This window comes from Macrobrachium rosenbergii, chromosome 6 (genome assembly GCF_040412425.1).
Source record: "Macrobrachium rosenbergii isolate ZJJX-2024 chromosome 6, ASM4041242v1, whole genome shotgun sequence".
NCBI classification, from domain to species: Eukaryota; Metazoa; Arthropoda; class Malacostraca; order Decapoda; family Palaemonidae; genus Macrobrachium; species Macrobrachium rosenbergii.
This window is the reverse complement of record NC_089746.1, coordinates 50494012-50509011: the sequence shown is the minus strand read 5'-3', so window position 1 is coordinate 50509011 and position 15000 is coordinate 50494012. Positions and strand designations below refer to the sequence as shown.

General features: G+C 36.7%; 1 protein-coding gene across 1 annotated transcript in view; it reads left to right on the top strand.

Moving 5' to 3' along the window:
• Nos (Nitric oxide synthase) overlaps positions 1-15000 on the top strand; it is a 447341-nt gene that overhangs the window by 399680 nt on the left and 32661 nt on the right. Inside the window, exons 7-8 of the mRNA XM_067105755.1 lie at positions 3770-3861; positions 5638-5779. Of these exons, the coding sequence (XP_066961856.1) occupies positions 3770-3861; positions 5638-5779 (234 nt within the window). The remainder of the gene's footprint in view (positions 1-3769; positions 3862-5637; positions 5780-15000) is intronic.

The window sequence follows — 15000 nt, the reverse complement described above, 5'->3', positions numbered from 1 at the left end:
TTCATCATTCCATTATCTACGCCCCCGGGGAAGATATCCCTTTCCCCCATTGTTCCTCCATAATTTCATTCGTTCCCTTTCCATTATTTTTTTATCTACTCATCATTTCATTATCTCCCTATCAAGTATCACTATCCAAGTAAAGGTGACACGCAGACCTATCCCTAACCGCTAAGTGTTTGTGTGTGTGTGTGTGTGTCAGTCGCCGGAAACATAATTTACATCACATATCATTTGTTTACTCCGGCAAGGGCCAGATCGTGACCTGGGTTCGTGTTGGTCTTTTTGTACTTCTCGTCCATTCGAGCCTCTTACCCAACGAACTCCAGCTGCTGTTGTTGCGCCTCCAAAACGAGAGGGGCGGGAAGCTTTTAAAGTCCTCTGCCAATTATTATTATTATTATTATTATTATTATTATTTTATTTATTATTATTATTATTTGCAGCAGTAGTAGGAGTAGTAGTAATAGTAATAGTAGTAGTAGTGGTAGTGACATTGTTGTTGCTAATAATATTAAAAATTGCTCCTCCTCCTCCTCCTCCTCCTCACCCTCCTCTTTCTTCTTCTCCTTCTTCTTCTTATAAAGATCAGCGAAGTTATGTTCAAGGTTGTATGAACTATTCTGCTATGAATGAAATTTCAGTGAAATATGAAATGTCACTGACAGTTTTAACGCACACATACACACACACACACACACACAAACACACACGTATGTATATATATATATATATATATATATATATATATATATATATATATATATATATATATATATATATATATATATATATATATATATATATATTATATATATATATATATTTGTGTTAAAAATATCGGTGACATTTCATATTTCACTGACATTTCATTCATTGCAGAATAGTTCATACACCCTTGAACATGACTTCGCTGATCTTTATAATAATAATAAATAATAATAAATAATAATAATAATAATAATAATAATATAAGAAGAAGAAGAAGATGAAAGTTTTAAAGATATATATATATATATATAAAATATATATTTTATATATATATATATATATATATATATATATATATATATATATATATATATATATATATATATATATATATATATAACCAGAAAATCGTCTTCATACTCTCATAGCTCCTTAATGTGCGGTGCCTTACAAATGAGTCTCATCAGAGCAAGACGTGTCAGAATGCCTTGTAGATCGTTTTCATTTTCCACCCGAAGATATGTGACGGACTCCTGGGCAAGGCTACAGCATTCCCTTATTATTGGACTGTCGAGTTGCGTACAGAATTAGTAATGAACGTTGGCTCTTGCTTGTTGAGGTGAAATTCCCAGGAAAATTCGTATATGTTTTTGGGGATTTGAAGGTAAATCAGTGGTATTTTATTATCGAAATTTGTAAACGGGTTGAAATTATGTAATGGTTTGTGATGTAAAGTTTATTTACTCGTTAATTAAATGAATTTTGGCTATTTTATGTTGAGGTGAAATTCCAAGGAAAATTCGAATATCATATCTTTGGAGATTTGAGAGAAATTCATCGGTATTTTATCCTCAATTTTTTTAGCGGGTTGAAATTATATTATGGTTTGTGACTTGAAGTTTTTCATTTTTTATGTAGCAACGAGTCATCCTTTGAAAGTGCTGAATGGTTAATGTGTAATCTGAACGAATTGCTAAATAGTAGTGTTGCTCTTATAATAGTTTTGGGATCTGAAAGAAATTCAGTGGTATTTTATTATCATAGTTTTTAGCGGGTTGAAATTATATTATGATTTGTGATTTGAAGTTTGTTTGTTTTTTTGCGTAGCATTGAGTCATCCTTTGAAAGTACCATTATAATGTTTTTGGGATTTACCGGATGTTGTGGATGTGTATACGTATTTGTGCGTACAACATGATACGATTTTCGTATTTGATGAGTAACAAAAGGCCTTCATTTCTCCCATCTTCTCTCTGTCCCCATTCCGGTTCCTTATCTTTGATCTGCTCTTAACCTGACTGCTGGAATAAAAAGTCTTTCAAGGTAAAGAGGAAGACCTCTTTTTATTTATTTTTTTTTATCAAATGGTTCTGTTGTGGGAGAGTTTGTCCGTGATTTTTTCCTTTAATTCTCGAACTATTATTTCTCTTTTAGGTTAATTTTACTCTTTTGTTATGCTTCTAGCTAAGATACTTGACAGGTGAAGGGTGATAGTACTTTTTTTATTTATTTATTTGTTTTCAGGCAGTTTTTGTGTTCATGCCATGTCGAATTCATGTTTCCCTTTCATATGAATGATTTTTTCCGTGATATTTCTTTCATAACCACCAGACTGGGCAGTATTTACAATATCTGGTTTATTTCCTTTTGCTAATTTTACCTGTTGATTAGTAACACCTTGCTTTCCTTCATTGCTTATTCTTCTTCACATTACTTCCCTTTTATGTATTCTTAACTTTCCCTTATATTCGTTTCGAAGTTGTCTGAATTATGATTTCAAAGAATACCTGCTCTTATATATTACCCGTTAACATAAAACACCTCTTCGCCTTTGTTACTTTTATCTTTTGATTGATAACTTATTATTATTGTTGTTGTTATTTTTATATATTTTGCACATTTGGGGTTGGATAGATGTCGTTCTCGTTAGCTATTTGTATTTTACCTTCATGTACTTATAGAGCAGTTCGAGAATGAAAGAAATTGGATAAATGGAGACTCAGGTGCCTTATTCGGTTTCTGTTAGTAATTCAGAATTCGTAGGCCCTGACCAGGTCTCCTTGTCCCTTCTTACACCGTATCTCACTTAGGTGTAAGGCCTGTGTAGGCATAAGGCCTAGCTAATCTAAATCAACCGGCCACGAACCTTAATGTATTTGATTACGATGACGTTAGGAGATAAACCAGTCCATTTATTTATATGACTTCCTTGAAGGCTAAACTGATCAGCACTGCTACTTCAACTCTCCTTTGTTTTACCTTTCAGTTAGGATAATCTGATTCTGTGACCCCTATCCCTGTAATGCCTTTCAATTCCATTACGTTGGTGCATTAAATCGATTAGGTGTAATGCCTCTTGTAAATTGATATCGTCATATCTCCCAGTCACCTCGAAACTAAGAGAGCGAAAACCATTGCATTTTCTTTTGTACATTTGCGTATTTTCTTTTAGCTGTGATGTTTCTCCCTCAGCTCGGTGTTGCAATCTCTCTCGCTTTTCGCAGAATGGAAGGATGAAAATCAGTGAATCGTGGGGAATGCAAACTTGATATTTTCACCCCTTGTGAATGCATTATTCTTTTTAGCTCTCGACCTAATAGCATTTGCTTGATTACTGGAAATAACCTAGCAGGCGTCATTTCCACTGTTAATGAAAATTAATTTCAGGTAATAATTGTGTAATGACGTGGTATTGTTGAAAAAAAAAAACCACTTGATTTGTCAGATTCACTGATATGGGGATTAAAACGATTTATTTTGTTTTCAGATATAGTAAAGGTCCACCTCGCAGAACACTGATGAAGTCTGTTGACTGATGCAACGTATTTAATATTTTATTTAGGACTTTACTTAAAAAGAAAATATGGGAATATGTGTCTAGATTTTTTTCGAGAGTGTATGCGTGTGTGTGTTAGTGTTTTCTTTCTCTTGAAGGAAAATTAAACAGATGGCGGAGACGGACGCTAAATATCTCATCATCAGAATTGTTGACACTACTGGTGATGCTATTGTTGTTGTTACTATGACCAGCTGTTATTATTTTTTTATCCTGTTTCAGGTTTTTGATGCGCGTTACGTCACTACAGCCAGCGGCATGTTTGAAGCTCTCTGCAACCACATCAAATACGGCACAAACAAAGGAAACCTCAGGTAACGTAACTCACTTGAAATAATGGAAACTCAAGAAAAATGTGATCTCTGAGAAAATGCATGTTTTCGTTACATTTAATCATTCATTGTTTTTATTTGTTTATTTATTTTTTTGAGGTAATGTTTTTGTTACATTAGCATAGTTTCATTTGAATTTCACACATGACTTTCAACCTTGTTGGATTTAAAGTTTTATATTTACGAAAATTTGTTCTTTTGTCTAATGGATTAATATGACTCATTATGGAATTCAAGAATGATATGAATAATTAAGACTGTTTCTTTTTTGTTTTATTTTATATTTAGTACCCAAATTCCCTCTGATTGCTGTGGCATCATTTTGCAACATTAGACTGATTAATTTGCTCAGAAATGGAGGAGAGCCGTTCCATAGAACGTGGTACAGAGCGAGGAATGAGACCCAATATGCCGAAAATAGCAGAATACCTCTTAATAAATACGAGTGACAGTCCCATAAGTTAAGAATTAACCTCTCCCAACCCTTGAGAAACATCCTCCCCTTCCTCCTGAACCCCAATAAACCTCCTTTCTTTACCCCACCCCCTTTTAACCGCCCCCCACCCCCGGGGGTCACGGGGCCTCTGGCGACGTCACTTGTAGGAAGTCCTCGAGACATCCATTATCACGTTCGACTTAAAACCATCGCACAAAGCGTTCGCCTCCATTCCGCCCACGGGCCACTGGCCCGCGCCCCGCCCTCGGAGGCTTCTTGGGCCTTTATTTACGTCTTAGGGTCTCTCTCTCTCTCTCTCTCTCTCTCTCTCTCTCTCTCTCTCTCTCACAAACACACAATTAATTCGTTCCTTAGATATCAGGTTCATTGATTATTACCAGATCATTCTCTCTCTCTCTCTCTCTCTCTCTCTCTCTCTCTCTCTCTCTCTCTCTCTCTCTCTCTCTCTCACACACACACACACACACACACACTCACACACACAACACAGTTAATTTGGGCCTTAGATATCAGGTTCATTGATGCATTGCCAGAGCAGTCTCAATCTCTCACACACACAGAGTTAATTCGTTCCTTAGATATCAGGTTTATTGAGTATTACTAGATCATTCTCTCTCTCTCTCTCTCTCTCTCTCTCTCTCTCTCTCTCTCTCTCTCTCTCTCTCTCACACACACACACACACACACACACACACAGTTAATTTGTGCCTTAGATATCAGGTTCATTGATGCAATGCCAGAGGATTCTCTCTCTCTCTCTCTCTCTCTCTCTCTCTCTCTCTCTCTCTCTCTCTCTCTCTCTCTCTCTCTCTCTCTCTCTCTGTATAATTTAGATGACCCGAGTGTGAATGGATGACTACCTTCAAAATATTTTTTCTCATACATGAAACTTTTCCACTTTTGTCTTGTAGTGCAAGAAGTACCTACATTATTCAGCCTTGATATTATACCCCACCCCACCCCCATTTTAATTTAATCATTCCTCACTTATTGGCCAGTCAGTTCTGAGAAACGTTTGTTGTACAATTTAATGGTTTTTAGACTTGTTTCCTACGAACAACAACAACAATAATAATAATAATAATAATAATAATAATAATAATAATAATAATAATAATAATAATAATAATAACAACAACAACCGACTGATAAAATGTTAATTTCTCTCATTTCTTTAGGTTAAATTTTAAATCGAAATTAACGATCCTTTAACATTGTTCCATACGGATGCCTTAACACTTTGCAAAATAATAATTTTGATAATTTACTGGTAACTGGTTCTTTTTTCTTCCTTGTTTTAGGTCAGCAATTACCATCTTCCCCCCGAGGACGGACGGGAAACACGACTTCCGGGTCTGGAATGCCCAGCTGATAAGCTACGCTGGATTCAAGAACGAGGACGGGTCCTTCACTGGAGATCCTTTGAATGTGGAGTTCACGGAGGTAGGATTTGCTACATTTTTTTTTATTGGACTATATATCTTTTTCCTCATTTATCGGTACGATTTGTTTTTTTTCCTTTTTTTAGTTTTCTGTAAAAGAAAACTATTGTGATGGCTTTGTCTGTTCGTCCTTACTTTTTCTGTCCGCCTCTTTTCTGTCCGCCCTCAGATCTCAAAACACTACTGAGGCTAGAGGGCTGCAAATTGGTATGTTGATCATCCACCCTCCAATCATCTGACATACCAAATTGCAGCCCTCTAGCCTCAGTAGTTTTTATTTTATTTAAGATAAAAGTTAGCCATGATCATGTGTCTGGGAACGCTATAGGACACGCCACCACCGGGCCGTGGCTGAAAGTTTCATGGACCGCGGCTCATACAGCATTATACGATGTACAGAAAACTCGATTGCGACGAAGAAACTTCGGCTTATTTTTTACTTGTTTTAATGGCGTTTTTACCTGTTTCCTCAGTTATTGGTTGCAAGGTCAGTTCTGAGTAGGTGGTTACAAGGGGATTTTTGACTAGCAGGTGGTGGTGATGAATGAAAAGTAACAATTTTCCTTTGTAGAGGCATTTTTTGTTGTATGTGAAATAGTGATTGTGAAGATTTCCTGCATAATCGTTTGTAGAGGCATTTTTTGTTGTATGTGAAATAGTGGTTGTGAAGATTTCCTGTATAATCGTTTGTAGAGGCATTTTTTTTTTTGTACTGATTGTGAAGATTTCCTGTATTATGGATTCAGTTTTTCTTTTGACACATCGTCATTGACTTTACACCTATACCGATTTACTTTTTTTTTTTTGTAAATGATGAAACATATTTATCTTTTCAGTTGCTTCTTTAAATGTTTATAAGGTTTATGCAGTCATATACAGAATCATTCGGTGTATTTGTGAAGGATGTCTTGGTTGAAAAAGGCTTTTATCAGACCTTTGCCTTAACCCGCAATGCCTCATAACAAAAACAATAGCACTCGCATCCTCTGTGAAGATCGTTTTACGAATTTTCTGACTCCATTGATATATTACTGTTCTTAAATATTTTTTTCTCTGCTTACTGTAGCCTCAGTTTTTGTAATGATAACCTGGATTAGCAAAAACTGTATTCATCTCTTAAGATAACCTCGGTTTTGTCTTGTAATCCTGTATTTATTTTCTTTCATTGTTCTATATAGGGTCTGTAGGATAAGGATTTTCGTATAATTCTTGGCAAAATGGTATTTTTGCAACTGGAAGCTCTAACCCTCGGCCGGACAAAATCCTGGGAGCTCGTGTATCCCCTCAATCCTAAGACAGAGACAGTATTGAATGTTCATAGAAACTCATGGAATTCCAAATCCACAGGAGTTCATGGAAGTTCTGATTCTAAGTCGAGCGACATTAAGGAAGTAGATGGGTGTTCTTGGAAGCTCTAATCCTAAACCAGACAAAGAAGGGAAGGTTCACGAAAGCCAAATTTCGAATTCTCCCGAATCGTGGAAGTTCATGAAAGCTCTAATCCCAATTAAGACAAAATCATGGAAGGTTGTCGAAACTCTAATCCTAAATAAGACAAAATCACGAAAGGTTATACAATTCTAAATCCTAACTAAGTCAAACTAATAGAAGGACGTAGGAGCCACATCCTAAATAAGACAAAAAGATTATACAGTTCTAAATCCTAAATAAGACAAAGTCATGGAAGTATATACAATTTCAAATCCTAAATATGACAAAGTCATGGAAGGCCAAAGAAGCCTAAAGCCTGAATAAGACAAAACCATGGAAGGACAAAGGAGCCCAAAGCCTGAATAAGACAAAATCATGGAAGGTTATACAATTTTAAATCCTATATAAAACAAAGTCATGGGAGGACATAGAAACCCAATCCGAAATAAGTAAAAATTATGGAAGGACACAGAAGCCTAATCCAAATTAAGTAAAAAATCATGGATGGACATAGAAGCCTAATTCAAAATAAGTCAAAGCCATGGAAGGACACAGAAGCCTAATCCTAAATAAGTCAATAATCATGGAATGACAGAGGAGTCTAATCCAAAATAAGGCAAAATCATGGAACGTCATACGCCAGCTAATGGAAGCACTTATCCTTGTGGTCGAAATGTGCCCTTGTATTTTTACGCGTTGGGTCTCCCTCGCCCATTTCCCCCGCATATCCGACGTTAAAATGTATGCAGATGCGAATCGAACCTTAATCTGACTGCGGTGGGCCATTGAGTGACCTAATTGATTTGGCAACAGTGCTGTAATTGATTTGGCAACGGTGCTGTAAGTCAAGGTTTTATTCAAGCGCTTGCCGTAATGAAGTCGAGTGCCCTTGTGGCCCGGGTTTCCATGTCGGGTTCCTTAGACCTCGGGTTTGGCTTTGCCGTTTGAGTTTGAGATCTCGTCTGTTCGTAGATTTTGTTGGTTTATAGTTTGTTTTGTTTTCTTTTTTTATTTTTGCTTGCATTTTTTTTTCACAAGTACACCATTCGTTTCGGGTTCTATTTTTCATTTAATTTTAATATTTATGTTTTTATCTTTTTTTGCATTTTTCTCACATGTACGCCTCTCCTTTCGGGGCCTATTTATCATAAATTTCATTTGTCTTTTAATTATGATATTCTATATTTGGTGTAGTATGTATCGCAAAAAGGAACTGAGTCGCTCTCTCTCTCTCTCTCTCTCTCTCTCTCTCTCTCTCTCTCTCTCTCTCTCTCTCCAGACATTGAAACGGAGAAAAATAGATTGGTTACCTTTCTTTAATTATCTTTCATGCGCAGCTGTTTAAAGTATACTTACAGCCAGTACCTAAATAAAAAAGGGGGAATTGTTAAATATTCGCCAACCGGATTTCAGTAACATATTCAAGATTCGATGAATTGATCGAGTTGTTTTATCTGGTAACTGGCGTCAGGAAAATTGTAGTAACTGACACTGGCTTATATTAATTGTTCAAAAATATTTGTGCACCAAGAAAAGAAGAAATCTTGAATTTATATTTGTTCGTATGCAGTGTCCACACCAGTTATGAATCCCATTTCGTGCAAAACCTTCTTTGATGAAACTCGCTTTGTTACTGTTCTGTCAGAAACTTCTGTTTTACTACTTACGTCTCGTTTTCTTGTGAAGTCTATAAGTATATGGATTGGAAAGGCAAACCATCGTCGAGACTCTTCCTCGTATTATATTTAACATGAACCAACGTACCCACAAGTTTTTAATTATCTATCTTACTTTATAAGTCATCCCACTTTCGTGCAAAATTGCTGTAGTCCCTTCCCAGTCGACTGGGGCTAGAAAAAAGACAATTAGCTCTTCTGTAAGTCTTCTCCTTTGGTTTATGATAGAACAACTTGGCAATTTTAAGTTCGTGATGTCAGGCGCAGGGGATATACAGTATGTATGTGTGTATATATATATATTATATATATATATATATATATATATATATTATATACAGTATATATATTATATATATGCATATATATACATATATACATATATATATATATATATATATATATATATATATATATATATATACTTATATATATAAATGTACATTTGTACGTAGTATATGGAAAGGTGAATGGAAAGCATTTGGCTTAGATGAATTAAGGCACTTAGAAACAAATGCTAAACACACAAGGATTTAATTACATGGTTATTTTAGAATTGTTCTAAATTGGTGTTTACTCGTTTGGAGTAATAATAATAACAATAACAACGCTGAGTGAATTCAGGTAGATTTTCTAGCCCGCCCCCAAACCGCGAACGTCGAGATTCATATCGAGGGAAGCGAGCGTTGTTCGACGCGAGCAACAACAAGTACCTACATCATCACCCACACCAAATTTGCAGAAGGAGAACGGTGCCTCCGAACCACCACCTCCTCCTCCACCTCCTCCTCCTCCTCCTCCTCCTCCTCCTCCTCCTCCTCCTCCTCCTCCTCCTTCTTCCTTAGAAGAACTTCCTTCAAGTGTCACTATCTTCTTCGCCCCAAGCGAAATTTAAACAGGAAATATTGATTGACATGATAAGGTCAACTTTGATGGCGTACTCAGCGTGGGGCACTCATCATCATCATCATCATCATCATCATCATCATCACAACGCCTCACACGCCTGATATATCACGTACTCTCCCCCAACATACATGCAGCCACAGATGTCCCTCTTGGTGTCCTTCCCACGCCCCCACCACCCACTCCCACTCCCACTCCCACTCCCACTCCCACACTCCCTCTCTCCCTCACCCATTCCCTCTTTCACCCCCACACCTACCCGTTTTGATTTTTTACACCTTTCAGACCACCCCCATCGCTCGTCCGCCTCAAAAACACGCATCCTTTTATTTTCTTTTTTTTTTTCTTCTTCTGCGCACGTGATGGTGACGTCATGTTTGTTTTTCGTGTCCATACGAAGAAAATTATCCCGAATGCTACCTTTTATTTTTATTTATTTTTAATGGATAGATTGTTAGATACGACTCGGGGTTCCCATCATAAACATTTGGCTTTATGCTTCGATGAGTGTCGTCCGGATCTCATTTGAGGGAATGCTGACGCGACGGTTTCACTTTTGCTTTCACAAATATTGACTGGAACTCGAATTTTACTCGTTCGGTTCATGTGCTGTTCACAAAGAGCCCGTCTCTCTCAGAGAGAGAGAGAGAGAGAGAGAGAGAGAGAGGCTGGTTTGGTTGGTTCGAAAGAGTCGCGGAAGGCAGCAGCGTAAAGAAAGAGACGGAGAGAAAAAAAGCTAAATGAGAGAGTTCTCAACTCATTGCACCATTCCCCCCCCCTCCCCCACCACCAATTACAGACCAATTAAAGGTGAAGTATCGTTCGTTTTCTTGCGGTTTCAGGTGAATTATATTTTCTCTCGCCTCCATTTCCTTGTTCTTGAGGGTATATATATATATACCTTACTCCAGAAAAAGTCCTGTCTGTTTCTGTCTGCGTACTCATCCTGTCTGTTCGTCATCGTGAACAGTTCTGTCCTTTGGCTTCTGCCAGTCGTGTCTTTTTAAATATACGTCCTTTCCTGTCTTGCGTGTTCTTGCTTTCAATAGGTCAAGAACGATTAATTTGAGAGTTTTTCGTCTGTCCTTTCCCTTGCGTTTTGAAACGCCCTTCCATAACTGTCAGTCATCCTGTCAATTGGTCTCCATCTTATCCCGTACCTCATATTTGAAGTTCTTCGTTGGGTGAGTCGGTAGAGCTGTGGACTGGCACTCGCTGGGCCGGAGTTCGATTCGCCGGCCGGCTGATGAAGAGTTAAAGGAATTTATTTCTGGTGATAGAAATTCATTTCTCGCTATAATGTGGTTCGGATTCCACAATAAGCTGTAGGTCCCGTTGCTAAGTAACTAATTGGTTCTTAGCCACGTAAAATAAGTCTAATCCTTCGGGCCAGCCCTAGGAGAGCTGTTAATCAACTCAGTGGTCTGGTTAAACTAAGGTATACTTAAACCTCATATTTGAAACACCCGCCTCTTCCTGTCTGTTGAGTTGTTTCGCAATGTCCCACTTTTAACCCCCTTGGGGATGTCCCTCTGCCTCCGTCTATGAGGCGTCGTCTTCTGTCCCACTTCTTCCGTCCATCAATCACGATGGACAGTCAAACATGACCCTACACGATCAAGCGGGCCACAATTAATGGAAGCAAGCGGGAAGTCGGACGGCTTCGTTTAAGCGCAAACCTTCGGTTACTAAAGCTAATAGTAACATGGTCGAGGAACTGATTGATTAGTAAATAAGTCTACGTGTTCTCTTGGGTCATTCTGACTCCACAGACCTCTTAACTCACCCAATCAGTCATTAAGCTATTGTTTTTGAAGTAATGGGTATTGGCATGATTATAGAAACTGAATTCGGTTGAAGGAACGCGTATAATTCATGGAAATTATTAGAAAGTGGCTAACTGATATCTTATCAAAATATATTTATTATTATTATTATTAGCTCTGCCATAGATAGCATGTGTATCCCAACAAGTACTGTACTCTTTGATAAAACATTTCTTTACTGTTTTATTTCCTCTGTATGGATATGATTTATTGATTATTACAAGAATTCACAAAAAGTAAGACACCCAAATTTGAATCCTCTTTGTATAAAAAAAATTAATACAACGCGTGGAAAGGGATAACTCAGATTTAAGATGATTAAGTAAACTGATTTAAAGTTGCATTATCTTTGCTCCTTATCATAACTCATATAAGGATTTTATCATCTTTAAACGGAACACGTACTGTACGTTAGAACAATATTTTGTCGAAAGATGCTCTATTCAGCAAGAAAAATATTGAATTGGTCATTTTGGGAACGATCCGTTGATTGTTGAGTTTACGTTAATCGACGTCGCAATCTGTATGGTTACTGAATTGGCGAATAACTGTGTACAACAAGAAATAGATACCCAAAAAATAGTGCAAGGAAATAATTTACACTAGCCCTTCCTCTGTGAAAGAACTGTCCGTCGGTAAATTTAGTTTTGAAAGCCTATTGGTTACTGAAACAAATAGCCAGAGAGAAAAAAAAAAGTTCGGGAGTAGTCTCGAGGTAATGTATGTGCAATCAAAGTTGTGTGTGCAAAGACTGCACGATAACTCCTACAAATCTGATCTCTTTCAAGCGATATAAAAAAAAGGAGAAAATTGACTAAACGGAGTGTTTTTGCTTTACGGTATAGTTATTTAGCCAAAGACTGTGGTCACTCCTGCTGATTGCAGTTGAAGTTAATCGTTGAACAGTTTTAGGAATATCACAAGACTCATATCACAAGACTCCTATTTAAAGACTCTGCAAAGGCTAAGCAATCATTAAATGGCAATGAAAGAAACTCAAATAAAACAAGTTAAAAGAAACATAAGCCGTCTTTCACTTTGAACGAATGGAACTCATGCTTCATTTCTCACTTAAAAATAACATAACATTTGTATGCAGGAAGCAATTGGAAATTGGTATTTTGTACCGAATCCTTCCCAGCAACACAATTGAAAAGGTTCTTTTTCAAATCATTCACTCGAATCTGCTGCGCAAGTCATAAAAAAAAAAGTGGCAGCTCGACCCCTTCTAAAAAACAAGAAGAAGAGGAAGAAGAAGAAGAGAAGAGAAAGTTCTTCCCCCACCAAAACTTCGCAAACCTGTTTAATCAGCTTACAAACAAGAGAGTGAGAGAGCGGCGCTGGCCGTGTTGACGCTTCCGTGAACTTTTATTTCGAAATTCATTTTTAATCGCTGCCAACATTCGGATGCTAATCGGCCTCATTTGCCCTCGCAGCGGACTTCTTTCTCGTACCCCCACCCCACTCCCCTTTCCCCTTACTCCACCCCTGACCCTTTAGGCCAGGGGGGGAAAGGGGCAAAACTTCTCGCAGTGATTAAATGTTGACTCATCAGTGGCGAGTTGTTAAGTTTTCTTGCGAGCGGAATACGGAATATCTGATGGCAAAGTTGATGGGTATTTTTCATTTATCTTATTGAGTTTATGTAAGTGTATTCGTGTGTATGTATGTATATATGTATTTATGAATGTATGTATGTATATATACACACACACATACATACATACATACACACACACTAATACACTTACATAAACTCAAAAAGATAAATGAAAAATAATCGTCAACTTTGCTATTAGATATTCCGTATTTCGCGCGCAAGAAAACTTAACAACTCGCCACTGATGAGTATAACACCCTTATATTCTCCAAAGATAAGGATGTTATACCATCTCGCCAAGGATTATTATAAGCCATATAACATGAATTATTATGAGAGAGGAGAGAGAGAGAGAGAGAGAGAGAGAGAGAGAGAGAGAGAGAGAGAGAGAGAGAGAGAGAATTATTTATGCGATTAAACAGTCAGTTTAAATGACATGAATTATTGTTATTTTTTTTTACCTTTGTTGATAAACCATGGTTAATGTGTTGATAAACCATGGTTTTAATGTCTGAGGATAAGGAAGTGTGTGAAAACTCATTGATTCAAATCAAAGATGCTGTGATATGTAGAAATTTTACTGAGATTATGAAGATATTCAGGAAAATTATCTTTGATTTAATACATTATTAATTAAACTTATTATTTTCAAGGAAAAATGATTACACTCACAATAACATTCTCCTTTCATGAATTATTTAAGTGTTTTTGTAATATTATGAAGTGTCAAGCTTTAAAATTATATTACGTGAAAGACATTTCCTCTACCAGCGTAATGTGGAAATTTCGAAACGTCTCAAAATTGGGGCAGTGAATGATTGCGATGTAGCTTTCTCGAAAAATTTTGCAGATTTTACATTTCGTTTATATTCCAAATGTGATTAGTAAGATTAACCCAAAATTTTCGGGGAAATTCCTATTGTTTATAAGCTCTAAAATGATAAGATCGAGGAACAGCTAATAGCTGTTTTAAGGGATATCAAAGAGCCAGCTTGTCGTTAATTTAGGAGAAATCAAAGATAGCCAATTTGTAATCTTTCACAGAGAAATCAATGATAGCCAGATTTTGGTTATTTGGAGGGTAGTTAAGATAACCAATTTGTGGTTATTTCAAGGGAAATCAAAGATAGCAATTTATGGTTATTTTAAGGGAAATCAAGATAGCAAATTTGTGTTATTTTAAGGGAAAAGATAGCCAGTTTATGGTTATTTCAAGGGAAACCAGAGACAACCAGTTAGCCAATTTGTGTTATTTTAAGGGAAATTAAAGATAGCCAGTTTGTGGTTATTTTAAGGGAAACCAGAGATAGCCAGTTTGTGGTTATTTCAAGGGAAATCAAAGATGCCAATTTGTAGTTAAGGGAAACCGAAGATAGTCAATTTAAGTTATTTCAAGTGAATTCAAAGATAACCAATTTTTAGTTATTTTAAGGGAAATCAAAGATAACCAATTTGAGGTTATTTTAAGTGAAAACAAAGATGGTCAAATTTGTATTCTAGGGGAAATCAAAACTGGCATCAAGAAGCCGCATCAATGAAATCAGCTTCCGCACTGTGATCCAATTTAAAGAAAATCAAATATGGCTACTGGAGAATCCAGTATACCGAGATTGTGTTGATTAATAATCAACACAGTTTCATGGAAAACATTGACAATTAACAGCACGTTGTTTTCAGAGAAAAATAATAATGCTTTAACTGACAAATATAAATTTTGGATAAACTGGATGTAATGAGACCAACTTTTGTTTTACCTATTCCCTAAGATGAATAATAATCACTT